Source organism: Ramularia collo-cygni (genome assembly GCF_900074925.1).
Source record: "Ramularia collo-cygni strain URUG2 genome assembly, contig: RCC_scaffold12, whole genome shotgun sequence".
Taxonomy (NCBI): Eukaryota; Fungi; Ascomycota; class Dothideomycetes; order Mycosphaerellales; family Mycosphaerellaceae; genus Ramularia; species Ramularia collo-cygni.
The window spans coordinates 493,931-521,130 of record NW_019716266.1 but is presented as its reverse complement, the minus strand read 5'-3'; the positions used below and the strand labels follow the sequence as shown (position 1 = coordinate 521,130).

Genomic DNA, 27,200 nt, shown 5'->3' with positions numbered 1-27,200 from the left:
TCGCCAACGGCGGCGGGTGTTCGAAGCTGATGGGAACAAACACGGAACAGCTGTATCAAGATGTCAATCACTTCACACACACCTCACATCCTCTGAATGCATACTGACCTCGAATCTCACGCTTCAAAACACGAATCAACTTGCATCAAGCTTACACACATCAGCCAGTACGCCTACAAAACAATTTCACGACTCATCATATCAAGCTTCGTCGACATCCTCTCCTACTCAACACGGATCCGAGCCAGCTATCGTGCAGCAAGTATGTCKAGAATGCACTGCAGCGATCAAGGCCAGAGCTTCTTGGGCTGAAGGAGGACGGCTCAATATACCATATCCAAATTCACATCCAGCTTCCGCCTTCCAAGCAGCGACTGAGCTCAAAAATCTCCAGGACAGTCCACCAAAGTATAAGGCAAGGTTCATCACATCAAACTTCTATTATCGAAACAGCGACGGTGGTCTCAGTTCCAGTGATGGATCGCTAAACATTGCAGCCAGATTATTCACACCCTCCACGATATTTCGACCGCCAGCGATCAGAATATGTTCTGCAAGTCCAGCTTCTTGAGCAATGAGTGCAAGGTCACCTCAATCGAGTATCGTTCGTCGACTACGAGCAATTGAAGTCAGGAACTCCAAAACATCTTCCTTTCGGGCACTTCGATCGAAGTCGATCACAAGCAAAACCAATCACTGACGAGCACCGCCACTTTCTCCTAAGATCGCAAAGTCCATGAATGGTTACAAACCAGCTATATTTACTTTCAACCTTTCCTCATCGACCACCATCGATCGGAGCCAAGATCTCCCAAAATGACCCCCTATAAGCAAGATCATCAACACCTCCAGAACCTAACTCCGCAGTAAACACACAGCGCTTGAGATCAGATTCTCACAGGCCAGCCACGTCGACACTACAACCAAGACTCCGTATAACTACGATACCCCTTCAGTAGCCTGCCATCTGAGTTGAGCGTCCCTCAACATGGGGTCTGGAAAACAACCTCATCACATCGCAGCATTCCTCTATKGTAGCCTTTGGTGTCAGATGTCCTTCATCCCAAGCACCACCACATAGCAAGACTACAAAAGAAGAATTGGATGGCACGTTCCTATCATGATACTCGCGACCATGAGCGTCAAATTCGCGATCTGGAGAGGGACATTCCGAAGTTTGTCGAGAGAAGAGCTTTCAGAGTCATCTCAGCGGCGTCAATCTATTTGGTCCAGCTCTCTAGGCACAGTTGTTCATGTTCCTGGCCCCTGCGTTATATTCAGCACAGGTATCTAGTTTGATGGAAAGCGGTGTCGAGCAGGTAACACCACATGCTTCCTTTGACAGAGACCTAGCTCAATAGATCGAAATACAGACAGTGGACTCTGATCTCCTGATCTCTATCACTCCGGTCCTTGACTGGTGGCCGGAATCGGAAGCTGTCAGTCCTCCTGGGGGCTTGATATCTAGAGAACTCGACTTTCAATTCTGCCCTCATGCTATGAGAGATCAAACATGTATTGAGAAATGTCACTCCTACTATTGACGCTTCAAAATTCAGGCAGTGACTCTTGTTCAACGTATTATCCAACGGTCGCTGATATCCAAAGTCAGATTCTATGCATATCAAGAGAGGAATTAGAAAAGACGAATGAGACATCGCAACATCGACAATGATTTCCAGTATCAGACCACAATGCAACGTTCAAAGTTTCTGACTTCGAAATTTGGGTCGTGTATAGTCAAGCCATCGATGGAGCCAGGACGGGAGAATCAACGAGAAATTAAGAGCACTGAGAGTGAACGCCTCTATCAGAAAGAAGGCATCATTGAACGAGCTCACACATTTACAATGTTAGATCATACGTGTAAGTCCCATCATGGGAGTCAGGGAACGGGTAAACATGAGGCACGACAAGAGGTAACGGGAAAGCATGAACTGCCTACAATCCTCCAATGTCTGCCTGGCTCAGAATATGACTTTTCATTCCATCTCAGCGTGCCAGATAATACAAGGAAGAGGGAGCTTTCAGACAGGTCGATATGAGAAATCTTGCACTGATTGAAAGCCCGCTACAGATGGATGGGAGGTGCTGAGCTTTGTTTGACTCCTCAGACATAGGTCGGAAAGGGGAATGGAAAAGATAATATGAGAGGACAAAATAATATGAGAGGACAAGATAGTGCGAGAGTGCTGTCACATCGTGTGTGCGAACGTAAATTCGAGGACAATGATAGGTGCACAAGAGAATGAAGGATGGTAGACGGAATTTGTTGCCTGAGTACCAGAGACTCTCTTTACATTGTGTTGTAGAGGAAAAGACTGAAGGAGGAATCAGGGAACAGGGACGAAGAGGGAGAGACAAGCAGCAAGAAGCGATGGCAGCGAAGGACTTGTAGTAATACAGTTGTGTCTGATCATTGCCACAATCGTTTTAACCTTTCGCCGGACTGGACGTATGCTTATACGCATATCTCTGCGGTGACTCCTTGCCCAACTCCTCACGTCCCCACTGGTGCAACAGCGTCTTGACCATGACCTTGCGTTCTTCATCCGCCTTCTCAAGCTTCTTACGCCAGACTTCTTCTCTTCTTCGCACGGTTTCCGAGACTCTCGCATCCAGCTCGATGTTCAAAGCCTCGAGCTCTTCAAGCTGATTCCTCAACTCTTCCTGTTCGGCCTTTGACGATTCAAGCTCATCCACAGCATCGTCCCTCTCGAGAATGGCCTCGTTCAGCTCGGTTTGTTTTGCGTCCAGCTCGCGCCTCACAACCTCCAGTTCCTGTGAGGAGGTTTCATTGCCCAGGCCATGCGCCGCCTTCATTTTCTGAACCTCTTCTCCGTGGCCAGCATGCACGTCCTTGAATTGGGTCTTGAGGTCCTGCACCTGCCGCTGGAGACCTGCAGCGAGATCGACCGCTCTTGTCCTCTCAGCAGCCATTCTGGTCGCCTCCTCATCGTGACCTCGCTTGACTTTGGCCAATGCATCCCTCAAATTCTCAACTTCCTCCTTCATCTTGCCACTAGCCTCWGTTAAGCGTCGTATGTCATCATTCGCAGTTTTGAGGAGACGCTCTAATTCCGAGACAACACCTTCATCATCACGCTCATTCTGCAATTCAGCCTGCATCCGCTCCAGCTCGAGATCATGATCCTCTCGCTGCGTATTGAGATCTTCTTTGTGCACCCGGCTCGTAGCCTCGGCATTGTTCGTGTTGCGACGAGCCAATTCCAGGTCCTGTTTCAGAGATTGGAGTTCCTGTTTGTGTTGTAAGGTCTGGCGAGACAAGAGCCCTTTCAGCCTTTCAACTTCAGCAGCATGCTTGTGAACCATCTCTTGTGCTCCCGTCCTGGCAAGTTTTGCCTGCTCTTCCGACTTCTCCGTCGTCGTGTGGAGCTTCTCATTCATCTCCCCAAATTGTCGTCGGAAATCATCATTGTGTTGGTAAGCTGCCTCCTTCATCTCCGTGAGATCCCGCTCCCGACGAGCGGCCTCTTTCATGTGCGCATCGAACTCCGCCCTTTCTTGTCGCCTGATGCGGGATTCCTCGTCGAGTGCATTCTTGAGTGCACTGTTGAGCTGCTCCAGCTGTTCACACTTCGCGTGCAGCTGTCTCAGCTGCGATTCAAGGTTGTCACGTTCCTGGTCATTGACAATTGTCTGGCCAGAGGTTCGGCGTTGCACGACTGGAGACCGCACGGGCGAGAACGTTGGACTCGATGCGCGGCCTGGTGTAGACTCCTCCTCTCTAAGACTTGAACGTCTCTGCATATCGTGGAAAGAGCGCGTGGGCCTACCGCGCACGGTATGGCCTGGAGTATGGCGGGCAGGTGTGAGTTCGCTGTGGTGATCCTCGACCGTCGGCTGAAGGAACTGTTTGTGTACAGGCGGGACTGGCGTAGACGCACTCCCATATGTGTGCCACTCGGAGCTGAACTGGTGCTCGTCGTTCTCCATGCCAGACACCTTTGGCGGGGTGTTCTCTGGGGTATGATTGCCCGCACTTGCTTTCTCTTCCTCGTGGCTGTTCGCGGGCACATGCAGCAAGCTTTGCTGGCTCTGATCATCGCCATCACCATCGCCTTCGCCATCGCCATATTGATCCTCTTCATGTTGCTCACGAGTTTCACCAACATCTTCCTGCGTGTTGATCGTTTGCGTCTGCGTTTGCGCTTGCGAGCCCGGGTTTGCATTTGCTTTCTTCCTCAGACTGCCGCCGCGCATCCACATGTCCATGTTCTGGGTAAAGTCGCTGGGTCCATCAATGTCTTCCGAAAAGACGCGATCCATACGCGGTTTGGGAATGGACGTGTCTGTATCGCCGTCGCTACCTAGCGCATTCAGATCGAGTGAGTATTCCGATGCCGTTGGAGATGTTGCCGGCAAATGAGCACGCGTCGGCGGACTTGACTGCATCGTTACGGCGTATCGCTCCTGCTTCCTATATCGATTGCCAATGGCGTACGGTTCTACCTCGTAGTTTGGTAAGGATGTCGGCAATGTTCGTGGATGGAGCTGTGCTCGTCGGGCAATGTTGATCAACAACGGCGATCATCCCGGCTCGGATTGCCGACGACGCGCCGCTCACGCGACAAAAGTTTAACTTTCTTTTCGTCAAAGGACTTCACTCGGAATCTCGCCAAAGGAATGGGCTTGTACATCCCTTCACGACTCTGCAGCGTATGCCATCTTCGGCGGTGTCCTCATCAATTGATGGAAGCGAAGCTTTCTCCTTAGCTCTGGCAGTGAGCGTGGTGTGCCTTGTCTGGTATACCGCCGTTCTGCTCGTTTCCTTCATTGGCTTCACGCAACTGTACGTCCACATCCAGATATTCAATATCATGATGCTAACTCACTGGCAGATGGCGGCACTACTCTTCTCCAAGGCCGCGAGCAAGCCCCAATTCATCTTCGGCACTCGACGTGACGGTGATTCGGCCGGTGAAAGGCTTGGAACCTCGTCTATATGACTGCTTGGCTTCGACCTTCCGACAAGACTATCCGAGGGAAAAGCTGCACATCCGCTTTTGCATTTCTGACCGCTCAGATCCTTCTCTGCCAGTCATAGAAAAGCTACTTCAGGACTTTCCTGGCTTTGACGCCCAGCTTCTGGTCGAGGATGAAGATGAGACGCTGATCAATGGCCAAGCCAATCTTGGACCAAACCCCAAGATCCGTAACATGAGTCGTGCCTACCGCACAGCCATCGGTGACCTCATATGGATCATTGACTGTAATGTGTGGGTAGCCCGAGGCGTCTGCAGCAGAATGGTCGCAAAACTTGAAGGCCACGGAACTCCGCACAGGAACAAATTTGTGCATCAGCTTCCTCTGGTCGTGGATGTTCTCGAGAGCAGCTCTTCCACCGAAGAATCTCAAGGGCTCCTCTCCGCGGGCACTCAGCTCCGCACAACCAGCTCGGCCAGCGCCACCTTGCAAGGCACTTCCGAACGCACGCCCTTTTCAATCGGCGGCGGTCGTCTTGAGGAACTCTTCATGTCCACCGCCCATGCAAAGTTTTACACAGCAATCAACACCGTACTAATCGCTCCTTGCTCTGTTGGTAAAAGCACCATGTTCCGTCGCAGTCATCTCGATCATGTGACAGCAGAAAAGAACGAGGGTAATGTTGGCCTGGACTTTTTCAACCAAAACATCTGCGAAGACCACTTGATTGGCGACCTGCTCTGGAAGAGCTCTGTTCCGGAGGAGGTCGCTGGTGAGAAGATGGGCAAGCACGCATGCCTGTTTGGAGACTTGGCAATTCAACCCATGGCAAACATGAGTCTGGTCGAGTATTGGCGTAGGCGTGTTCGCTGGCTGCGGGTGAGGAAGTTCACTGTAACCCTCGCTACGATGGTGGAGCCCGGAACCGAAAGCTTTCTTTGCTCAGCGTATGGAGCTTGGGCCGCCACATCGCTGCCTTGGACTGGATTGCCCCAGACTTGGACTGCACTTGCGATCTTCTGGCTGCTGAGCATAACGGCGTGGTGCACTGTGGATTGGATACTGTATCTGAAGCTGCATTCCGCGGCGTCCATTGACGTTGACGAGGAGACCCCTTTCTTTGCTAGGGCACCCAAACCTGGGCACAAGAGGCCTTTCACGGAGTGGGTATTCGCCTGGTTCGGGCGAGAGACACTAGCCTTCCCAATCTGGTTCTGGGCAATATATGGAGGTGCAACTGTCGAGTGGAGGGGGAAGCGTTTCTGGGTTGGTATGGACATGAAGGTGCACGAAATAGACGCTCAAAGGGCCGAAGATGGGCATAAGAGTGGGACGTCGACGCCTGCAGATAGGAAGGCGAGGAGAGACTGAAGACTCGAGGGTACGACATGTAAGTGCCGACGCTCAGATTGATGTCACTTTTTTCTCTACTCATCTCCTTCCCGTGCCGTCTCACGTTCTTACTTAAAGAGGTTGGTCGTGCTGCGAGTCTTGCAGATGTCTCAGATTCCTTCGTCATGTGCGGCCGGCTTGTTGAAGCTGTTGCCATATACAGCCAAGTTCTCGCCATTCTCTAGCTTCACACACATGTTGGTCGCAACTTGCAGAACACGGAGCGCGGATGTCGTCTCCCGGCATCGCAATGTAACTACGATTGCGGTCTCGCTACAGGTTGGCTGAACGAATACGATGCCGTCATTTGTGCGCAGTGCCTCCCCCACCCTGGATACCTCTATCTGGACGTGAAGTTTCAGATCCGCCAAGCCAGCTTCCCAAACGAGAGTTTACACACTAGCGCGTTTTCTCAACAAACGACGCCTTTTCTTTCATCACAACACCGCGCGTCTGGAGAAAACATCATCCGCAAAAGCTTGACGGCTTCTCTTGGTACGTGTCGAAAGCACTTCAGCAACAGATGCGCATACTGACCACAACTTACAGCAAGGATGAGCATCGCCAATACCGTCTGCCTGTGCGGCGGCGACTTCAGCACTCAGGTGATGATGGTCCAGCATGCAAATGATCAAGGCCACCTGCTCCGTTGCTCATGCCATCGTCTCTTTGCAACCCTGCAGGACCTGCAGAACCACGAGCAAGATGCGCATCCGCAAGACATCGGATCTTTCGAAGTACTTGAACTGATGCAGACACCAAAAACATCCTCATCATCACCTTCGGCCCACACCTGTACGATCTGCCATAGCACGCTCGCTAACGAGCATGGTTTGGCAATGCATAGAGCGGCGAAGCATCCCTCCTGCCCGGTCTGTCGGCAGAGCTTCCCTACTGCTCTTCATCTCGAGGGCCACCAACAGGCGACCTTGCACTGCTACTGCGCGGAGCATTCTCTTTCTTTCGCCTCGAATGTTCAGCTGCAGCAGCATATCAAGGCCTCGCCACACGTCACGGGATTCGAGTGCACCTCATGCAACCGAGCATTGAAATCCGAAGTGGCACTCCTCGACCACCTGAACAGTGAAGGACATGCGAATGTCGAGCGTGCTATTCAAGCTCAAGCTATGGCTGCTGCGAGGGCGGCGTCGAACCCTCAGCGCAGTCATGCCACACCGGAAGAAGAACTGGAGAAGAAATGTCACGAGTGCGATCGCAGCTTTAGGACTATCAATGGGCTGTACCAGCACAAGAAGTCCGTCAAGCACAACCCGCTCAGCGATCTGCGTTGTCCCATGTCCGAAGAATGCACTCGAACGTTTACGTCCCCATCCGCGCTGCTCTTTCACCTCGAAGGCGGCAAATGCAAGAGCGGTATGAATCGCGCGCAGGTGGACATGCTCGTCCATCAGCATGACACTGAGCGGCAGATCACGAATCTCGCGAACGTTGAGACTGTCAGTGGCGCCGCAGCGAGACTCGCGGGATCTTTGGAGTCCTCCGGAGATCTCGCCTCCCTGTTGACTGCGCTGTCCATTCAAGATGGCTCGACAGCATCTGACCGAGTAACTGACATTTCGGACCTGGAGAGCGGCACCTCAGACAATGACCAAGGACTGTTCGTCTTTACTCCAACTGCCTCTACCTACTCTCGTTCACGCACCAACTCCCTTGCCAGCTCCACTGTCGTCTCGAGCCGACACACAGCCAGTGAATGGGCCTCCATCACCGCCCACACCAATGCTGCTCGCGCCAACCTCACCCCTCGTGGCTCCAGCCCCTCTCCCACCATCATGACCCCTGCGACTGAGCGGCAAGACTGGTCATGTCCTGAACCCGGGTGTGAGAAATTCTTCAGGCAGCAACACTCTCTCTCGGAGCACCTCAACTCCCCGGCCCATGCCGTGAAGCTGTACCATTGCCCCACTGGTCTGGCTCTTCCAGCTGACAGACGTCGCACAAAGTCTTTCAAGACGATGAGCGGAATCTTGCAACATCTCGAAGCCGGCGCTTGTGCGGGAGGGCGGGAGGCTCTCGATCAGATCTTCGCGCTGCTGGAGGACAAGGTTACGCAGGTGACGGGAACGACTGTGAGGCTCCTACAAGAAGGGTCCTCTTGRGTCATGCACTGCGGACGTTGATGGTGTTTCTGGCGATCAAGTCGAGGGGAGCGAGATGATGCGGTTGACAGTTCTTGTTCGGAGATGACTTCCGATCGAGATTGGCTCATGGCTTGCGACGAACAGCCTGGACAGTGAGGCATGTGGTCATGATTGTCTAGAAGCATCTGGGCGCGCTTAGATTACATGGGCCACACTCGGAACATCGAATCGCAAATCTCTTCTCCACTCCAATAGGCATCTCTCGGCTGTCTGCAGGGGTTCGTGGGCGGCCTTCATTGAAGTAGGGCAGCAATCGAGGGTTTGAACGGTGCTGTCACATTGACGATTATTCTCATCATCAGAAGTCTCCCTGATACAAGCTCGACATCATAGCCTCACCTGTAACGGAAGCTTATCTTCCATAGCAGCATGCGAGTCAAGTAAAAGCAGTRACATGCACCGTCCTGCTTGCCATGTGATGTTTTGCCAGGTCTCCGCAGCTAGGTAACAGAGCCGACGAGGCGCGAGCTAATGGATCGATGTCGTCTTCAATTGCAGGACCATCGGCCCCTTCAGCGTACCCAGTACTTCAGCGTGGCAGCGGAAAGTCAGCCCAGGACATCATCTGCTTGCTCACGGCAAAGGAAGGCGAGCTCGACACCTCGCACGCATAAGTTACCTCACCGCACTCGAGGCGATCGATGCCGTTGAGATCAAGTGCATCTTCCTTCATTCTCAGGCTCTTCATGTCATCACCTCATCGTCACAAGCCACACCGCCTTCTCATCCCGGCGGAAATGTACAATTCTTGCCGATGCCAACGAAAGGCTGCCATGATCATGTCCGGAGGCTACACTCCCATGCTCACCGATCTCAAATCCTCCCGCCCATCTTTACGCCACAACTCGCGCTACTAGGACCACAGGACGTCAGGCTCGTAAACATGATGCGCCGTCGGCCCGCGGCCATTTACACACAGCGTCGTCGTGCATCGGAGTTGTAACGTCCCTCCCGTGATGGCTCCCACGAAGTTTGCAAGGGCTTGTTTCCATTGCCAATGTGCACAGCTCTTAGCAAATCTGACGAATCGACTTGAAAGTGTAAGATATGGGACAGGCGGACCGAGGGCGGATCCAAAAACTTTAGGGTCAGCGGCGGGCTAGTTCGAACGTTTTTGGAAAGGAAGCTATCACTCCGATGCATGTCGTTCCTGCTACAGACGATCGTCGCACGTCGATCCGGTTGATGGCGAGTGTGTCATGCAATTCAGATTTCTGTGATAGGTGCACTTGAGGGGCGATCGAACGCGATACCTTGGTCCTCGACCGTTCTAATGCCCACTTGGTTGGATCTGCGGGTTTCTTGCCGCGAAATAGGTCAATGCATTATTGAGCTGATAGACTTCTGGCATCTGCACATGAGCGCCGTCTGGTGTCCACGCCTGTGTAAAGTTTCAAACTCGCTGCTCGTTAAGAATCTGAACAGTAAAGACAACACGGAACTGCATGCATATATTACTTGTTCACGCCGACACCTGGTCGACATGTTCAATATGTCACCGAAAACCAGCATATGCGGACAGTTTGTTGGTGATGTCAGCTTGCGCCGGGCTTTGCTGGGACAGCCTGGGAAGATGCCGTAGTGCAGTGCATGCATGCGAGCGGGAGTGCAACATCTCTGCCGTTCGGCAGGCGGGTATTCTCTGGAACTTCGAAGCGACAGATCMGATTCATCGAGACAGGATCTGGTCGCTCGGCCCTACTTCATTGTGTACTCACGGCCAAAGATGATGAGCAGAAGGTTGATGAAGACGGTGGAAGTGTGTTTCGCGCCATGCTTGGCCGATCTCGCCAATCTGCGGGGAAACAGTCCGGACTGCACTAGGCATGCTGTGGACGACATGGCTGTAGCGTGGCACCCCTGTTTCTCAGAGTTGGGTTGATTGCCTTCGAAGCCTGCTCATGCGTTATGATACGCCGCTGTTATCCTCTCATGACCTCGCGGCACAAACGCGGACAAGCCGTTGGTCCCGCGTTGTCGTTTGATGCCCTCATCGAGAATAGTGCGGCCTCAGATCAACACGAATCCTCGCCACTGCAACAGGTCAGGCACCCGTCAAATCGATCGCGATCCATTGATTGTGTAGGCCAGTCGCAGTAATAGTCGACTGTCAAGGAAGACGGGAGCTCGAGCGGCAATGGTTCAACTCCCTCACAACACATCGCGAGCTTCCATGTTCTCAGCACACTTCCGAGGAGCAACTCGCAATGACGGCCTGGCGAGGTTACAATCTGATGGCCATGCAATGATTTCGCTACCATGCGCGTGTATCATCAGGACTGCCGTCCGCAGGTCGCGTTCTCGACAGGTACCAAATTGATTGTGAAGCATTCCAAATCGAATTGGACGCACGGTTTCAGCTGGCTGGAGCGAGCGATCTTGCTTTTGCTTCGGGCCTGGGCTATGTCCGTTCGATCGATTACGAACTCGTCGTAGAAGCGAAGGCGGAAATGCATCCAAGTTGGAGTCGCATTTTCCACAGGCCACAGGCCTCAAGGGAGCGAAGTGTCGGGCCTCACTTCCAGTCGTGATCTGGCCGCGCATGCGCTCATGGCACGTGAGCCGGCAGGGTAAGCTGAACTTCTGGGGCGACGATTTTTGTGTCGTATTGTTAGCGAAAGACTCGAGGTTCAGGTATGTTGAGGCTCGGATGGGCATGTGAAATTGCATTTCGCGAAGACCTCGTTCATCGTACGGCATTCATCATGAAACATGCACAGCCCTAGATCCTTGGAGGGCCATCGTTGTTCTGGAGCTCTTCTGGGAATGCTTGCAGGGGCATCCTGGTTGCTCAAACAAAGGGACCAGGTTGGAGCGGCGCTTAATTGACATCTGCCTGTAATCGATGTCCGCATCGGACGGCTTCTTGAAGCAGGTAGTCATTTCTGGTACCAGTCCTGTAAGAGCTAGGATCTGCAATCACAATCAGCGGCGACTGTGGGTGGAGCTGGGGAGTTTATACAGATCCCAACACTGTGTACGGTAAACGTGCAGATGAGAGACTTTGATGATATTCCTACGATGCGTCAAAAGGCTGCACATCAGGCTCGGAAATCAGTTTGATAGCAGTCGTACCAGTCCACATTGTTGGCAAAGAGGTTCATCGTAGATTTGCGAGCCAGTTTTTGGCCAGGAACACGTCGCTGAGGGCGCCGATCTCCTGCGCTGATGTGAGCCAGCGGCACTCGCTGTTCGATCCAGTCCTCAGGCTGGTAGAGTTGTGCTGGTCATCATGAAGCTGATCACAGGTACCCAAGGCACGTCCTAGATTAGGGCGTCTCTTTGCATCGGGAGTCGTTCTTGATGGCCATAAATCCGCATTCGCTGTAATCTACGAGAAGTGATTCGCTGCCGACACACCCGCGCTGGGATATTCAAGAGGGCTCTGTGGTTCGGACACCCTCCGATGCAAAGAGACGATGGACTCGATCCGGCCAGATGTCCCGTGATGTCGAGGCATAGATCATTCCGTGGAGCCTCGAAGTCAATGCATAGGCGTGTTCGATGTCGCCAATGTCACACTCCTTCGTATCATCAACATGCTTTTGCGGAGGGGCTGATCTCTTTCGTAATTGCTCGTACATGTTGTACCTACGTAGTACTGGTAGTCATAGAGAACCGGTGGAATGGCTTGCGCATGGTCCACACGATAGCACGGCTCCATCGGGCGAAGCTTGTCATGCTACAGACGGGGAAGAGTGTTGCCACAGCCTCTACTTATCCTATCATGTCAGCTACGATGTACGGAGTAGGAGTGATACACCCAGCAAAATTAGGTTTGTGGTCGACACGGGGCGCCGAAAAARGTGCACATGCCAGAATCTGATAGGGCGCCGAGCATACTTTTGCAGTAAATGAACGCGCCACGCAAGCGCCAGGCGGGTTTTGCTGGTGGAATGCGCCGATCAGTGCCGCAGATCTGGAACACAGAGCTGGCAGAGGCCTGGCGATGCGATTTTTGTGCTCTGGCTGTGGTGCGGGGCTTCTGCGGCTCGCAAGCACTGGCACTGCGCAATGCTCGCTGCAAAATGACTCGCGAGGCTGATGGCGACTGGGATTTTGGACAACAAWGGTCAGAATTTCTTCAAATGAAACTCGTTTTTCATATGCCGGACGATTAGGGAACGATTCATGGTCTCGCGGCTAACCAGTTCTGCGGAGACTGCGACGGGTTCCAAAGTACTTCCGGCAGGGTCGTCCTGCGTGCCACTCTGCTGCTGCCGATATCGACTAGCCGCCACGGCATCGGGACACGATCCTACTTCCTGTCCCGGCTTTACTCATTTCGTGTCTTTAGGTGCTCGCGGCAGACTTGTGAGATTCAAACAAGCCTCACCACTCTCGTATAGCACGACGAGCAAGCGTCACGGTGGAAAGTTGAGTCTACTCTCAATCCAAAGGCGATGAGAAATCGGCATAGCTTCGGTACATCGAGAAGAAGTTCAAGGTCCGCCGAGCTTCTGCAGTATCGAACTGCGAAGTATGAATGGACCAAAGGCGTTGGAGACAACATGATTTGGCTCCACTCTTGGCTGCACGGACGGGAGCTAACCCCAGCTTTAATCTTGACGCCATCATGTGTGAGCTGGTTATTGGCCAGAGTATTCGGGTCCGAGGGGTGCGGTCCCATTCGCAGCTCCGGTCCGGTCGCTGGTGCCATACCAAAGCTTTAATGGGGGCGGGAAGCATTCACTGCCATCTTGCATGAACGTCGGATCGGTACTGCAGTCAAGTGAACCCGTAAAGCACTGCTAAGTGCAACATCGGTAAATGATGATCGCGTACAAGCAGAAGTGAGCTCCGAAGAGAAACTCCCGAATCTTACTTCCCGTGTGGCGTCGAGGCGCATTAGGCCTTTACCCGAACCATTCACAATCACTTTTCGCGTGCTTTTAGACGCTCATCGTTGCTCAATCCGTCTTGACGTCAGCTGTGAACGTGTGCGCTTCAGCCGCAGTATCTAAAGTTAGTACGTGTCTGAGATGCTTGTGTGCTTCGCGCTCCGTAGACAATAAAAGCCCTCCACTGGTTAGAGACACCATCAAGCGATGGTGCGATGCAGCTGAAATGATCCGCGTGCCACCCATGTTTTCGGCAGTCTTCGTGGTACTCCCAGTGCGACCACGCCGCTTGACGAGATCGAAGGGATGCGGAGTGGTTCATTTCTTTTGTGCTGCCCCACCACACATTCCCTTTACAGAAGTCGTTTCATCATGCGAGGATTCTATCGCTAGCAATCGGTGGTCCGGCAGACGGTAAACGACAGGTGAGGTGCAATAGCTGGACTAGGTTGTGCCCAGTCGGGGAACACAACAAGTGGGGAATCTTGACCAACATGTTCTTGGCAACCATGATGAATGAAGGAGCGTTGCAGAAGTCCAGAGCTTTGAATCCCGCAAGCTGCTCGTGCGATAAGTCTGTATTCCATACTTCGTTGTATGTACCTAGGCACGCTGTCTGCGCGCGATTTCACGATGCGTGCGTGTGAGAGCGTCTCCCAACGAGCCTGCCGCGATCGAATCAAAAAGTGGCCTCGGGGATTGTCTCGGACTGCCGACCACTCACCTTACCGGAGAGAGCTGATCGCATGGCTCATCAGGAGTCTCGCTACGGCAGTCAGTGCAACGGCCACTGGAATCCTCCAACGCTTGACATCAGGGCTGGCTTTCTCAGCCTCCAAGTCTGTGCTGTTTGGCGGCCGACCAGCGTTGTTGTGGTGTGAACACAACGGGATTCCTGTGCGGCCGTGCCATGCCATGCCATGTGAGAGGGCAGCCTCGTGCAGGTGCTAGGCGCATACTGTAGCTGTTCCGGTCCGTGGACCGTCATATGATGAGCCAATCCTTGGGACTAGGTGTGATCAGCGCAGACGGCATTGCCGGGCAAACTCCACCGAGCAAGGATGCCCTGCGCTGAGACTTTCGGCTGCCGCAACTCTGCTTGTCAGCGTGGGCGGGCTGGTTTCCCGATTGTGCTCAAGTGCGCGGCTCCGCTAAAAGCGATCGTCTCAGGGCCTTTGATTGCCTGTGATGCCTGCTCCATGCTGCCGTGTTTGGGGAGCCTGAGCCAGACGAGGATCCAGCCAAGGCGAGAAACGCTGTCGTCGCCACCGGCGGCAGACAGGGCGCTGCCCAGGCGGTCGCGTAGTCCAGCTCGATTTGGGCATTAGAGTGACAGCCAGACGAGGCACAGACGCTCTCGCCAGGGCACGCGGGCGATCCTTCGACGCCGGACACGGCCTTGCTGCTTGCAGGCCCAAACTCTGCTTCGCGGCAAGCATCGATGCTTTGCGGGCGCTTCACTCGCCGACTAGCACCACGCCGCAGACAGGCTAGGGTAGCTACGCCGTAGAGTTCCCGTGTGCTGGTATTCTCCATTCCGGCTGTGGCTGCGAGCGTGCGTGCGGGCCCATCAGAGTTGTCCCTCGAGGTGAGAGGGTCCCGCCGTTGCTGCAGACGACTCAGGACTCAGGACGGGAAGAAGCCCCTCCCATGCGCAAGGGTGTGTGCACCTCCACTCGCAGCGATCGATACGCTGCCCTTGATCTAATAAACGACCACTCGCCTGCCCGTTGCTCACCCACCTCTATCGGCACCTGACGCTGCACATCAACCTACACCTCTGCATCTGCATTACCGAGTGGCCACCTGCGTCTTTGCCGCCGCTGCCCTTTGCTGTCCCTTTGCTCTACCTTGTCGGCTGCGCTTGACTCGCCTCCGCGCAGCACAGGAGCCGAGAGCCTACTACTGTCCTCACCCGCCTGGCCACTCGTTCCAACACCTTTCCTGCAGCCTTCTTGAGCCCGCTTATGCTGCACCCCATCTCTGTCTGCCTGCTTCCTCGCTGCAAATTCGATCGTGTCCCCGACTCGCTGCATGCAACGTATTGTTACCGGCAGCGTTGAATCATTCTGCCTTCGCCACCTTCACGTTGCTCGGCGCCGTGGATCAGTTTCAACGTTGGCGAGAGAGAAGCCGCGGACGAGGAGCTTCGCACCTGGCACGGGCACTCATGTTCCAGACTCCCAGTTGAGCAACACTGCCGGGCTTTATTAGAAGCCATGTTCTCAGCTGCGAGCCATCCGGCGGACTCCATTCGTACCCATTCCTATCACCATGACCGACGCATGAGCCACTCCGGCGAGCATCCGCAGTATGGTCTTCCACAGAGGCCATCGGTAGAATTGCCGCGTCCTCTGGAGCCTAGGCCCTCTTACCAGATGCCCTCTCCACTGCCAGAAGGACCAGGACACCAAAGGAGGCCCGATGCCTTCCGGGGACCGCCGCCAGGCCAAAGCGAACACCGGCCACAAGGACAGAAGCTGCCTCGTCTACAGGACATTCTAACTTCAGCCTCACCCGGACCATCGCAGGCTCCATATCCTCCCAATGTGTGGAATGGTCCTCCTCCAACTCAGCATAGCGGAGAGGCCTACTACGGTCGGAGTCAAGCTGCTTGGCATCCTCCGCTTGCACCGCCTCCGGCCACCAATGGACATACATTCCATTCCCATCAGAACCGCCGTATCGAGCTACCGATATTGGAGACTAACCCTTCCAAACGACACGATAGTCAGGTTCCCTCGCCCCCATATGCAAGCTATCCGGAGCATCCTATGGAATATCATGATCCACGGCGGGAACAAGCACGACAGCCCACGACAGGTCCAGGTCCATATTTGATGAACGGCGTGCCCAGTCCGTACAACACCGGTGCTGCAGACGAATCGCAGTATCGAAGCCCTCCTGGCTCATTGGACCGGGTCGATAACCACAACGGACCCGCTGGACCCGAGTCATCAAAGAAGTATATTGGTGTGAGAGAGGTGCCGGGCGAAGGAGCTTTCCACCTCTACGAAGGTGGCTTCCGCATCCCAACACATGTCGACGGCGAAACCGTCAACCCTGCTTGGGGACTGACAAAGGCCAACAAGCCTCGTAAGCGGCTCGCAATGGCATGTCTAGACTGCCGAGAGAAGAAGATCAAATGCGAGCCGGGTGCCGCGAGCTGCCTACAATGTGAAAAGGCAAAGAGAGTTTGTCGAAAGTAGGTCGTCCGCCAAGTGTCTGCTGCTATTGACTGACCAACCGTCAACAGGGCGCCGACCCATCAGTCCCAATCAGAAACGAGCGGAACTCCAATTTGGCCGAGCGGCGCTGATTCTCCCACCCATAAGAGTGCAACAGGATCGACATCTCCGCACATGGTCTCTGAAGGCGTACACAAGCGGCGGACAATGGATGGTTCTTCTCCCTCCTCAGCTCCCGCCAAGAAGCACCGATCTGCCTCTCCATTGTCTGCAAATCATGGCGCCGTGCAGTCTCCGGAGAACGGCCACAAAAGTACGCCAAACGCGGCTCGGCCATCAGCCAGGGTGTTGTGCTGGGAAGAAGACCCATACTTGGTGGATCCCGAAGCGACCATGCATCTCCTGAACTACTACTTTGCAGAAGTCAATGATGCGACTTATTGTATATTTCCAAAGCATCACTTCATGAACTGGCTTAGAGCAAGTCCCGAAAAGTGCCAGAGYGAGCGCATGGTTCTTTATGCAATGCTGGCCGTGGGTTCCATCTTTGCCGACGACGTTCAATATTCCGGATTTGCGGAGCGCTGTGTGATTATAGCCGGAGAGGCTATACAGGCCAAGATAGGACGTTTCAGCATGTGTGTTGTGCAGACTCGACTGCTACTGGGGCTGTACCATTTTGCAAAGGGTGCTAACGGGGTGGAATGGGACTACATCGGATCCGGCATCCAAGCCGCACTCTACCTGAGATATCACACCGAACAGGGCTGTGCGGAGAGCGACGGCAACGTGCGAAGTCGCCACGAGTTCAATCTCTCTTCAGAGCAGGTGATTGAATGCAAGCGCCGGACGTTTTGGTCAGGCTTTCTCATGGATCGCTATTGTGGCCCAAATTCAAGCAGCATCAATCCCCAGGATGTCTTCCTTCGACTTCCATGCTTCGAGGAGACCTATGAACGTGGCTACCAGTCCGATGCGCCTCACTACAACAACGGAACCATCGATCCACTGAAGGCATCACTTACGGCAACTAGCGCAATCTCGCCAATGGGTTGGCTAATTCTGGTCGCCGCGATTTGGGGCGATGTATCGAATTTCATCTATCGCGCCGTACACCGTTCGCCGGTAGCGTATGCAGATGAGTACGAGAGGTTTTACGAGAACACCGGAGCAGCGCTGCACAATTGGTCCTCACGCCTACCAGACCAACTACAGTTCTCCCAGGCCAATGTAGAGCGCAGCATTCAGGGAGGGTATGCAGGACCGTTCATCTCGATGCACGTCCTGTATCATCTTGCCTGGGTGAAGATGAACCGATTTGTGAGGCATTCGCTCATCCCACGGTCACTCGCGCGCAACGTGCGAGCTTCACATAAGCACTCACACGACCTGCTCCAAGTGATGAATACTCTTCGCGCAGCAAAGTGGGATATGATGGACAGAGATGGCCACGGTGCCTCTTTTTCGTTCACAACACCGTTCGCTGGATATGCCATCCTCGCTGCAATCGACGTAGTCGGGGCTGGTGGCTTGGACTCCCATCTCAGATCCACTTTGGACCTCATCAGTTGTGGTCTGGAATCATTGAGGGAGCTGGCTCGGTACTGGAACAGCGCCCGTGACCAAGACAAAGCCTGCGAGACACGCTACTATCAGATTCAAAACGTCCTCAAGCATCCGTTCACAGCACGGAGCGGTTGTTGGCTTGGACGAGAGTGGGGTGTGCACTCGTCCCTGGAGCAGGAATTTGCAGAAGCAGACGACTGCATCTACGGTGCGGACGATCGCAGCTTCTTTGATGCGCTTCGAGAAGATCCGCAGAACAGGAGTCCGGGCAGTGATTCACGTGGCTTGTGACAGCCTTTCGGCCAGATATCGACAGGATCATTGTATGCGCCGCAAAGGATTCCGTCCGAGTCGAGATACAGGAGCGAAACGGTACAACCATGATTCATGAACATCATGTTGGCAAGCACAGATATGTGTGTCTATTAAGAACAGATGTCGATAATACAACCATACTATACTACGATACGTGTAGAGATTTAACGGTTCATTCTGTCAACACATCTGCGTTGGCACATTTCTTCGAGAAACACAGAATAGGCACTGGTCTCATTTCGGGGCCTTTGCACTAACTCCGTCTCCGCAGTGAAGGGGACTACGAGGTACGGACTATCTATGCGCGCTCTGATTGGGTGCGCGTACATCCTGTGATGTGCCGCTGCTGKATCGACGATGCTCTACGGCCAAGAAGTCTAGCGCTTTTGCATGGGGGCTCTGGAAGCCTGTTAGCGAGCCCGCTGCTCGGGCCGCTCATGTCGAGTGCTTCACCTTAATTAGGCCCTGCAAAACTGCAAAACAACCAGGACAAGGACCAGGCTCGAGCAAGGATTGTAGCGAGCAGGCGCATCTTCCGAAATCTTTCCCGATCTTTGGATCTCGTTTTCCGTGGCTTCGTTAGCCTGCGGAGCTCGAGTCATGTAGCTAGCTCTAGCCTCCGGGGCGCTCGTTCGGCAATTAGAATGCGCCTGCGACGTGTTTCGTATTCATCCATAATCCGTGTCTTTGTGGCGTACAATAGATGTATGTTCCTTGAGAGGCTCAAACATCATGAACGTGCACATCACAGTGACATGAGCAGAATGGAAGAGCGTCCATCACCTTGCACAAACGCAATGCATTCACAAATCCTTCCTTGCACGCCTACAACAGGCCTTGGTCTTGGGATCATACATTCGCCAAGCCGGAGGCGGCTTGCTTCATACCGACATTGCTCTACGGTATCTCTTGCATTCGTCCGTGAAAGTGGACCCCCTGGGTCGTCGCGTTGCCGAGTAAATCTCCCGAGACCTAATCACCACTCTGCCAACAAATTCTGGACCGCACGGTTCAGCTACTCCTATCGTAGCGGCCGGGGATAGGCGGCACTCATTGCACGGGGCGGAGCCGCTCGGAGCTTCGGTTGTCTAGATCTCTCCACCCGCTTGCAGGGTAGGTGCAAGCAAAGCCGAGCCCCACAGATGTTTCTCCAGCGCGTCTGCTGAACTTATATCCACGCTCTATGGGAAGCGAATGTCCTAAACCATGGTGAGAAGCGACAACGGCAGCCAGCATAGCCGAAGCAGCGGGTCGTATCCAAGGAGACTTGAGTCGATGTTGCCGTCTATAGCATCACGATGCTTGCTCACCCATCTTTCRGCAGTCCTTGCGCAGCCTGGGCAAGGTTTTCATCCTCGCTCCCTTTGCCATCTTCATCAGTTGCTCCTTGCTCGCGAACAGCATTGACATGATGTGCCTCCTTTCCTTTTCGTTCCACGATATCCAGGTGGGCGAATTCTTTCCTTGCAAGCTGCACGTTCACGCGCGCAGCATTGAAAGATGCCTCATCACTGGGCATTACGATCGCTAGATTTGTGTTTTCAGTCAGCCKTGTGATGAAGAACATGAATGCTCCAGTCTTGATCTGCATCTCTGCAAATGACACTTCCGACGCCATCATCCCAGTGTGCTTGGACATGGAATGTTTGTGGGTCTTGAGGATGCTGCTGATTCTTTCGAAGCGATCGGTGTACGGATTCCGCTCCTCGCTTGAGCGAGTGATATGCGTGACAACCAGGCACGTGGTTCGTTCGTACAATATCATCTCACGGGCATCGAGAATCTCGGCCAGTTTTGAAAGCATACTTTCAATAACTGTCGCGTTTGGAACCAGGAAATATATCACCTGAGTCCAGGCCCGATACAAGCTCTGGTCCCAGATGGAACTGGGGCAGAAATCAACCTGCTGACCATGGAAGCCCTCGTCCTGACAAGTGGCACGGATCTCCTTCATTCTCTGTTGATAGACCGCGCTCTTTTGGTCCGGACGAATGAGATCCATCTTGTGAATAAGCACGAAGATCTTGCTCTGTGGACTGAATTCTTGCAATGCGCGAATTGTGGACGCAAAGCTCAGCATGTCCGATGCAATCTCTTTGGAGGAAACGTCAAAGACGAATATCAGGACAGCGACCGAGTAGAACACGTGTGATCGTTGGTTTGTTAGATAGGACTCCACGAAAGAGTCCTGTCTGTGAAGACGGTTCATCAGCTGCTACATCTGACATTGCCCGCAGCATCTCCGAAGGTCACTCACCCTCCACAGTCCCATAGATTCAGCATAAGATTCCCCATGAACTTGATGTTCGCGTGCTCGACGTCAACCGTGGCGCCCAATCTGCGCACATCTTTTGCGACGTAATTGTTGAAAATGATCGAGCGCATTGACGACTTGCCAGCTCCAGATCGGCCCATGAGCAGAACTTTGCGCTGCTTATGGCGCTTGCCACGCTCCGATGTGCTCATCGTCGTGTCTGTGGTCGTGGTCATATACTCAAGTTCGATGTTATCGCGAAGTGGTGAGGTGCGACGAGGCAGTGTCGCAGACGCACTAGCGGCTCGGACCTCACCTTATTCTTCCCATCTCATGATGATGAAAGATATCTTGTGACTCTTGTCAACACAGCACAACATGTACATGCGGCTCGCATCCTAGATGATTGCATTTTACTCTGCTCCATCAGTGGCATTCTGGACAGCCGATGGGCAAACCTCGCTCCATCCAGCTCAGCGCAGCAGAGCAGTGATGCGCTGACATTCGTTCAGGTGATGGACTTTGGGCATTGCTCACGAGGGCTTTGAGGCATGGGAAATGCCCTATGACATGTTCGTCTCCTTGAAGCTGACGCTATGTGAAAGGATTCGGCTGGGTCCAACAAGAGGCTGGAAACTTCCGGCCTGTCTGTGGTCATTCAGATCTTCTTGCAGTCTCTGCTTTCCACGATGGCAACAGTGTTGTTTTCGGCCTGGCTACGTGATCGTGATTATCAATGTCTGCAAGAGACGCCAGCTTCTGACATGTTGACAACCCCTTGACTTTCTGATCCTCTGGCCCCTCGTCCATTCGTTAAATTAGCAGCCCCGCAATGGCATGTCGTTCGAGCTCCGCTCGGCGCTCAGCTCCATTGCAAGTTCCTTCAAMTTGATCGAGTATGCAGGTCTTGCAGGAGACCTCCCTTGCTCGCGTCGTTCCCTCGCTTCTGCTTCGGACATTGCTGCAAACTCTGGATTGAGGCCCGATGCCGTCAGTTACCGCCTGCCAAGGTCTCACAAGCCTAATGATCCTTCCCGCGTATAGTAAAGTAGGGCAAAATCAGTGGCATCTTTCGCAGATCCAGCGCTGTCTCCTTGGCGAGTCCGACATGATTGATGATGCTTGCTAATGGTAAGCGAGCTCAGAGACCTCTCATTGTGTTCTGCGGAAGTTGGTGTGGCCGTCGATCGACGAAGACAGTCTGCTGACCTTTCCAGGTTCTCGTTACATCTTCATACATTGGGGAGCAGACGTGACTACTTATGGTCGCTGTCTGAGCATTGCGTTCGCGCGTGTGAGGTCGTGTTTGTGTTCGTTGCGAATGGTTGATACTGAATAGTACATTGTAATCCGGGTACGCTTCGAAGCTCCTGTGGCTTTCGAATCAGACGAATAGGATGTGACGTCTTTCGTGGTGAATTGGCGAGCGGCAATGTTCACAATCGCCTTGTAATCATCACAGTAGATCAGACCTCGTCGTCGGGCATCGTGTGTGATCATTTGGCGATCGAGGCCCTTTGAATCTGAACGGAGGCCTTTCGCAGCACTCTTTCGCCAACATATGTTGCCAGAATCTGGGATTTCACACGACATGGTCCCAAAATCACTTCGAACCTATCCACGCAGCATACTGGCTTCGACTACATGACGAGGTATCTTACAGATACCATCTTACATCCATTGCTTCGCATCGAATCAATGTGGAGACGACGTCGACGACTTCGCATACTACCCAAACCCTAACCCTATCCAAAATTTGTAGTGACGTAGGTATCTCCGTTCGAGCTCCCCATCGAGCCTCGGCGGGTTCTGTACGTTGAAGTGAGGCCAGACACGAACAGCATCGTAAGACACCACCACGTTAAAAGCCCATTCAGAACCGCAGCAATGTCATTCCGACTGCCTGGAATTCTCAACCACTCTCTGCGCACACCGCTCATCCTCGGCGGCAGCATTGGCTTCTCGGCCGCACTTCTCACCCTCAGACCGCAACGCCKACCAGTTCTCCTCGACTCGTCACCTTCCGCCGTCAGCCCCAAAGATTGGTCATTCTCTCAATATCAAAACGATGCTTCTGTTCCAGTCACCCGAAAGGGCCACATGAACCCAGGRGCCATACGACAACTGACGACTGGCAGTATCATAGGTTTGTGTTGTCCTATTGCAAAATGCACTTCCCCAGCTGACCTTTTCACTCTACAGGACTGGTCGCAGGCCTCGGTCTATCGGTATTCTCCAAGTCACTGGTGCTCATAGTCGGCCTTCTCATCGCTGGTGTTCAGACAGCAGAAAGCTATGGAATACACCTAATCCCGTACCGGAAATTGCAGGGCTATGTCAAAGGCATCGATCTTCGCAGTGCAGTGCAGGACAATGTTGGATTCAAGATCAGTTTCGGCCTCATGTTTGCCTTGAGCGCGTTTGCAGAGCTTTGAGGTATGAGGGAAAGCAGAGATGTGCGATACACGATACCATAAAGCCAGTTGATCATCACGGAAGAAGAGCAGAGTGAGCCAAGGGTACTTGGAAGCCATTCGATGTATGAATATGAGCGAATGTAAGGAATATTCATTGTGCTCGAAGGTGGCGATAGAAAGATCGATAAGCTGTGATGTTGACAAGGCTACAAGAGCCGAATGCCATGATCGATGCAATATCACAAGGTCGAGTCCCAAAGCCTGGAGTTGGTGAAGGTAAGGTACAGCTACTATTGAGAGACATGCGAGGTGTTGCGACTGAACAGGACGCGAAAGTGCAAGAGTCAAGTTGTTCTTTCAGCAGCTGTTCTTTCCTGGGAAGGGGGCTGACGATTGCAGTCGTTTGGGTTTCCTTGAATTCATCAGCATAATTCACCGACAGATCTTTCGAACATCGCGTCACCAACCATTGCAGTGAGCCACGACCCTTTGACTTCCCTCTAGATACATTCGAAGATTTCTGGCCATCAACCATGCTGAAGTTCATGATTCTGTCCGACACGCACAATTTCGAACGGGACTCCGCAGAAACCTTCCCACTCAGCGGGCCTCTACCAAAAGTCGACGTTGTCCTCCACTGCGGAGATCTCACCTTTGTTGGAGGGCTGTCCTCCTACAAGAAAGCACTGCGTATGCTGGGGGACTTCGATGCCGAGCTCAGACTAGTCATCGCAGGCAACCACGACCTCAGCCTCGATGGTACATACTGGAGCTCGCATCTAGGAGAGGATGATGATCCTGCCGAGCACGAGAAGGCGATGGAAACCATGACCGGACCACTAGCCCACGCCGCCGGGGTGACATATCTCCAAGAGGGCCTGCACAGCTTCACACTCAAAAGTGGCAGCAGCTTCAAGATCTTTGCGTCGCCTTATCAGCCTGAATTCTGCGACTGGGCTTTCGGATATCCACGGAACGAAGGCGAACAACGTTGGAACATTCCAAAGGGTGTCGACATTGTCATGACACATGGTCCGCCGCTCAATGTTTTGGATCTATGCAAAGGCGGGAACATGGGCTGCGCGGCTCTCCTGAATGAGGTGAAGTCTGTTGCGCCGCTGATGCATTGCTTTGGCCATATACATGAAGGCTATGGAGTGGAGAAGAAGATCTGGAATGTTTCAAATGAAGCGCAAGGAGTGGTGGTCAAGGTCAATATGGCTGGGTGCGAAAAAGCTGCCGAGGAATACAAGATTGAGCGAGGTTCGAGCACACTCATGGTCAACGCTGCGATCATGAATGAGGAGTATAAGCCGGTAAATGCACCGATTCTGATAGAGCTGCCGCTGTAGCGGCGTAGAAGTGATGACTGAGAAATTCGAGAGCATGCGAATGGCCATCGACATGTAAGGWCCCTTTCACGAGCCAATGCGGGAGCGCTCTGTAGCTATAACTATCACATGCAAAGACAAATCAAGGACTCTACCGCTAAWGCGTATCCTCAACTTGCCAGAGATCTCAACGCTTCAGCCTTCAACAACCTGCCTGACTCTTTGAGAGCCCTGACTATGAACACGAATTTCAAGTCAGAGCAGGAGGTGAACCCATTGCAACGGCCGCCAAGTCGATGATAAAGGAGGAACGTGCCATCCAGAGCAACAACGAATTCAACAGCGACTCGCATGGTCCAGCAGCTGCAGCCTCAGAATATATGGACACTTCACCACCATTGACTCCAGGATTTGGATCTGCGAGGCGCGGTCGAGCCGGATGTGATGATGAGCATGCCAATACCAAGCTTGCACAATCCAGCAATGCRAAGTTGGGCTATGCGATGTTTCATCCAATGGTGTGTCTGTGTAGGACAGGTCTGACCAGCAGAGGTACCAAGTTGTGAGGCATCTCATMGCCATAAGATGCGAACCTGGCGGGAGAGGGTCTCAGCGAGGCCGTCGATCCGATTGAGTGAGGTGAGGACGATCCGATTGAGTGAGGTGAGGAGTGGATGGGAGTGGACGCCAGCAAGACCATTGACCAGAGCGTCCTCCATACTGAGCTAATTGACCTGACAAGGCTATTGCTTTGGCCAGTCGTATTCGCGCTCCGATCCACATGACAATGCCCCTGATRTTCAGCCCTAAACCATGCGATGAAGCAGGAAAGTGATGCTCAGCCGTCTCAAAACCCGTCATTGCATTCATTTCGTAACGGAACTTTCCACTTCCACTTTATAGCAACCCCTTCCTTGCCAGCTCAACCTTTCTTGCAGCTTCTCCCGCTTTGAAGCCTCCTTTGCTGACACAGGCCATGCTTCCATCTCCAAATTCAATCTTGTCTTCAACGGCAGGGAAGGCGCACGGGCAGTGATGCGGGAAGTGTACGCAAGAGAGGGTGTGTGGGCAGAGATATTTGTCACAGCGCGCTGTAAAACCGTCAGAGACCGCAAATGGATGCTGTTGACGGCATGGAGCATACCCGATTCATAGTTTGTTTGATACCATTCGGAATCGGAAGCCATGTTTTGGGGTTCTTGTTGTTGCTGTTGGTTGAACATGTTGCCGAAATTGAAGAATTGTGACATTGCTGGCACGACCCAACAAAGTAGAAGAAGTGGTAGAGGAAGCATCGTTGCGAATGTCGAAAATGGTTTGGAGACTGTGAGGAAGTGGTGTAAAGTGAGGTTCATCGTTCACATGCCAGCTGTAATCAATCCGGCGCGTCAGATCGTCCCGCAACTTTAGAACATAAGAATGGCCCTGATTTTGACATTTTGGAAGAATTCTTGAAGCCTCAATCTCATAACCTCAGAACTGCATCACTCCTACTTTACAGCAACACAACAATCGATCATATCAATCGCCCGCCATGCATCTCATGTACACACTTGACTCCAAGGGCAACCGCCTGTACACCCTCCAAAAGGTCGCCGGGGGTGAGGTCACCAAGTCCGCACACCCGGCGCGATTCTCCCCAGACGACAAGTACTCAAGGTACCCATATTCTCATTCACCTTGACCCCGAACGCCAGGCTAATCATATCGTTTGCAGACATCGCGTCACACTCAAGAAGCGTTATGGCCTTCTCCTCACCCAGCAGAGTACGATTTCCCCCACCGGCGATGGACGACAACGAACGTATGGCTAACGGTGTAGCAGAGGATTTGAAGGTGCTTGGACAATAGAGCCCAACACAGAAGGCTTGCTTGTGATGGATTAGCGCGGAGTTGGGGGAGTGATTGATTGTTCAAATGCGCACATGAAGAGAGGAACCGACGAAAAGAACATGGTGATCTCTATGGATTCGGATACGGCCTTCAAAGAAGTTCTTGGTGCAAAGCCTGGCCGTCCCCTTCAGGAGGGTCTACTCATAACGTCGCCCAGTGGATCATCTGGACCTATTCACATTCCCCATTCTGTTCCTATCTGATCACCAATCCCCAGCACGGCATATGTGTGTACAGCGCCTAGCATTTCTGTGCAACGGTGACTGAAGGAATATCCGAAACTTGCCAAGATCGATCATTGCCATTTCATTACCAAACATGGACGCCGTTACTTCCGTCGGCGTTTGTGCATGAAGACGTGGTAACAGATATGAGTTCTAGAAGCTACCCTCTTTCCGGCCATCCCGAGGTCGACAACGAGAACGCCGTTGCTTCACGAGGCATCAACAGCGCCAAGATTTAATAAAAAGAAACATTTGTCGAAACTTCACAAGTTTTTACTCACCTGCATGCATCTTGTGCTATTCTGCGCACGCACAGTCACGAAAGCTCGCACTTGGAGGTGTCGATTGGCAGTAGACGAACGGATTCTTCAGCTCTAAGGAGCGATCAAGATCACGATGTATCAAACTAAAGCCTTTGCAACCAACATCCAAAGTTTCGCATCAACCATCGCGCCCTTGTCCTGTTCCAGTCCAACCTAAGGTCTGGGCTCCAGAGCGAACGGCTGTTACTCCACAAATAGCCAGGCTATATACAGGGACTCAGGAGTGGTTTAACGGTATCGACCAAAGTAACGCCAGGTACGATATCGCCGTTTTTCCCGACCCGTACATACGAGTGTAGGTAGCWCGTCTTATTGTAGCTGTGTTCATCTCTAGCTTGTGAATCGAT

General features: G+C 53.0%; 12 protein-coding genes; 6 read left to right on the top strand and 6 right to left on the bottom strand.

The window, feature by feature from the left end:
* Positions 1 to 2,433: 2,433 nt before the first annotated feature.
* Positions 2,434 to 4,416, bottom strand: RCC_07724 (uncharacterized protein; the record flags this gene model as incomplete). The annotated part of the gene is made up of 1 exon (XM_023772978.1): positions 2,434 to 4,416. The coding sequence occupies one exon, from the start codon at positions 4,414 to 4,416 to the stop codon at positions 2,434 to 2,436; it is 1,983 nt and encodes a 660-aa protein (XP_023628746.1).
* Positions 4,417 to 4,682: 266 nt separating this feature from the next.
* RCC_07723 (related to ceramide glucosyltransferase) lies at positions 4,683 to 6,318 on the top strand (the record flags this gene model as incomplete). XM_023772977.1 has 2 exons in its annotated part: positions 4,683 to 4,813; positions 4,863 to 6,318. 2 exons carry the CDS (start codon positions 4,683 to 4,685, stop codon positions 6,316 to 6,318), a joined length of 1,587 nt encoding a protein of 528 aa, XP_023628745.1.
* A 575-nt stretch (positions 6,319 to 6,893) lies between these two features.
* Positions 6,894 to 8,480, top strand: RCC_07722 (uncharacterized protein; the record flags this gene model as incomplete). Its single annotated transcript, XM_023772976.1, has 1 exon — positions 6,894 to 8,480. The coding sequence occupies one exon, from the start codon at positions 6,894 to 6,896 to the stop codon at positions 8,478 to 8,480; it is 1,587 nt and encodes a 528-aa protein (XP_023628744.1).
* A 2,172-nt stretch (positions 8,481 to 10,652) lies between these two features.
* Positions 10,653 to 11,201, bottom strand: RCC_07721 (uncharacterized protein; the record flags this gene model as incomplete). Its single annotated transcript, XM_023772975.1, has 1 exon — positions 10,653 to 11,201. One exon carries the CDS (start codon positions 11,199 to 11,201, stop codon positions 10,653 to 10,655), a length of 549 nt encoding a protein of 182 aa, XP_023628743.1.
* Positions 11,202 to 11,407: 206 nt separating this feature from the next.
* Positions 11,408 to 11,605, bottom strand: RCC_07720 (uncharacterized protein; the record flags this gene model as incomplete). XM_023772974.1 has 3 exons in its annotated part: positions 11,408 to 11,414; positions 11,464 to 11,517; positions 11,577 to 11,605. 3 exons carry the CDS (start codon positions 11,603 to 11,605, stop codon positions 11,408 to 11,410), a joined length of 90 nt encoding a protein of 29 aa, XP_023628742.1.
* Positions 11,606 to 13,731: 2,126 nt separating this feature from the next.
* RCC_07719 (uncharacterized protein) lies at positions 13,732 to 14,090 on the bottom strand (the record flags this gene model as incomplete). XM_023772973.1 has 2 exons in its annotated part: positions 13,732 to 14,007; positions 14,067 to 14,090. 2 exons carry the CDS (start codon positions 14,088 to 14,090, stop codon positions 13,732 to 13,734), a joined length of 300 nt encoding a protein of 99 aa, XP_023628741.1.
* A 1,471-nt stretch (positions 14,091 to 15,561) lies between these two features.
* Positions 15,562 to 18,387, top strand: RCC_07718 (uncharacterized protein; the record flags this gene model as incomplete). XM_023772972.1 has 2 exons in its annotated part: positions 15,562 to 16,547; positions 16,599 to 18,387. The coding sequence occupies 2 exons, from the start codon at positions 15,562 to 15,564 to the stop codon at positions 18,385 to 18,387; spliced, it is 2,775 nt and encodes a 924-aa protein (XP_023628740.1).
* A 1,330-nt stretch (positions 18,388 to 19,717) lies between these two features.
* On the bottom strand, positions 19,718 to 20,901 carry RCC_07717 (related to small monomeric GTPase (Gtr1); the record flags this gene model as incomplete). XM_023772971.1 has 2 exons in its annotated part: positions 19,718 to 20,603; positions 20,669 to 20,901. The coding sequence occupies 2 exons, from the start codon at positions 20,899 to 20,901 to the stop codon at positions 19,718 to 19,720; spliced, it is 1,119 nt and encodes a 372-aa protein (XP_023628739.1).
* Positions 20,902 to 22,552: 1,651 nt separating this feature from the next.
* On the top strand, positions 22,553 to 23,100 carry RCC_07716 (uncharacterized protein; the record flags this gene model as incomplete). XM_023772970.1 has 2 exons in its annotated part: positions 22,553 to 22,811; positions 22,868 to 23,100. 2 exons carry the CDS (start codon positions 22,553 to 22,555, stop codon positions 23,098 to 23,100), a joined length of 492 nt encoding a protein of 163 aa, XP_023628738.1.
* A 515-nt stretch (positions 23,101 to 23,615) lies between these two features.
* RCC_07715 (related to metallophosphoesterase domain-containing protein 2) lies at positions 23,616 to 24,434 on the top strand (the record flags this gene model as incomplete). Its single annotated transcript, XM_023772969.1, has 1 exon — positions 23,616 to 24,434. One exon carries the CDS (start codon positions 23,616 to 23,618, stop codon positions 24,432 to 24,434), a length of 819 nt encoding a protein of 272 aa, XP_023628737.1.
* An 876-nt stretch (positions 24,435 to 25,310) lies between these two features.
* On the bottom strand, positions 25,311 to 25,663 carry RCC_07714 (probable Long chronological lifespan protein 2; the record flags this gene model as incomplete). XM_023772968.1 has 2 exons in its annotated part: positions 25,311 to 25,504; positions 25,558 to 25,663. 2 exons carry the CDS (start codon positions 25,661 to 25,663, stop codon positions 25,311 to 25,313), a joined length of 300 nt encoding a protein of 99 aa, XP_023628736.1.
* Positions 25,664 to 25,947: 284 nt separating this feature from the next.
* Positions 25,948 to 26,264, top strand: RCC_07713 (probable NOP10-nucleolar rRNA processing protein; the record flags this gene model as incomplete). XM_023772967.1 has 3 exons in its annotated part: positions 25,948 to 26,072; positions 26,131 to 26,180; positions 26,239 to 26,264. The coding sequence occupies 3 exons, from the start codon at positions 25,948 to 25,950 to the stop codon at positions 26,262 to 26,264; spliced, it is 201 nt and encodes a 66-aa protein (XP_023628735.1).
* Between the last annotated feature and the right edge of the window lie 936 nt (positions 26,265 to 27,200).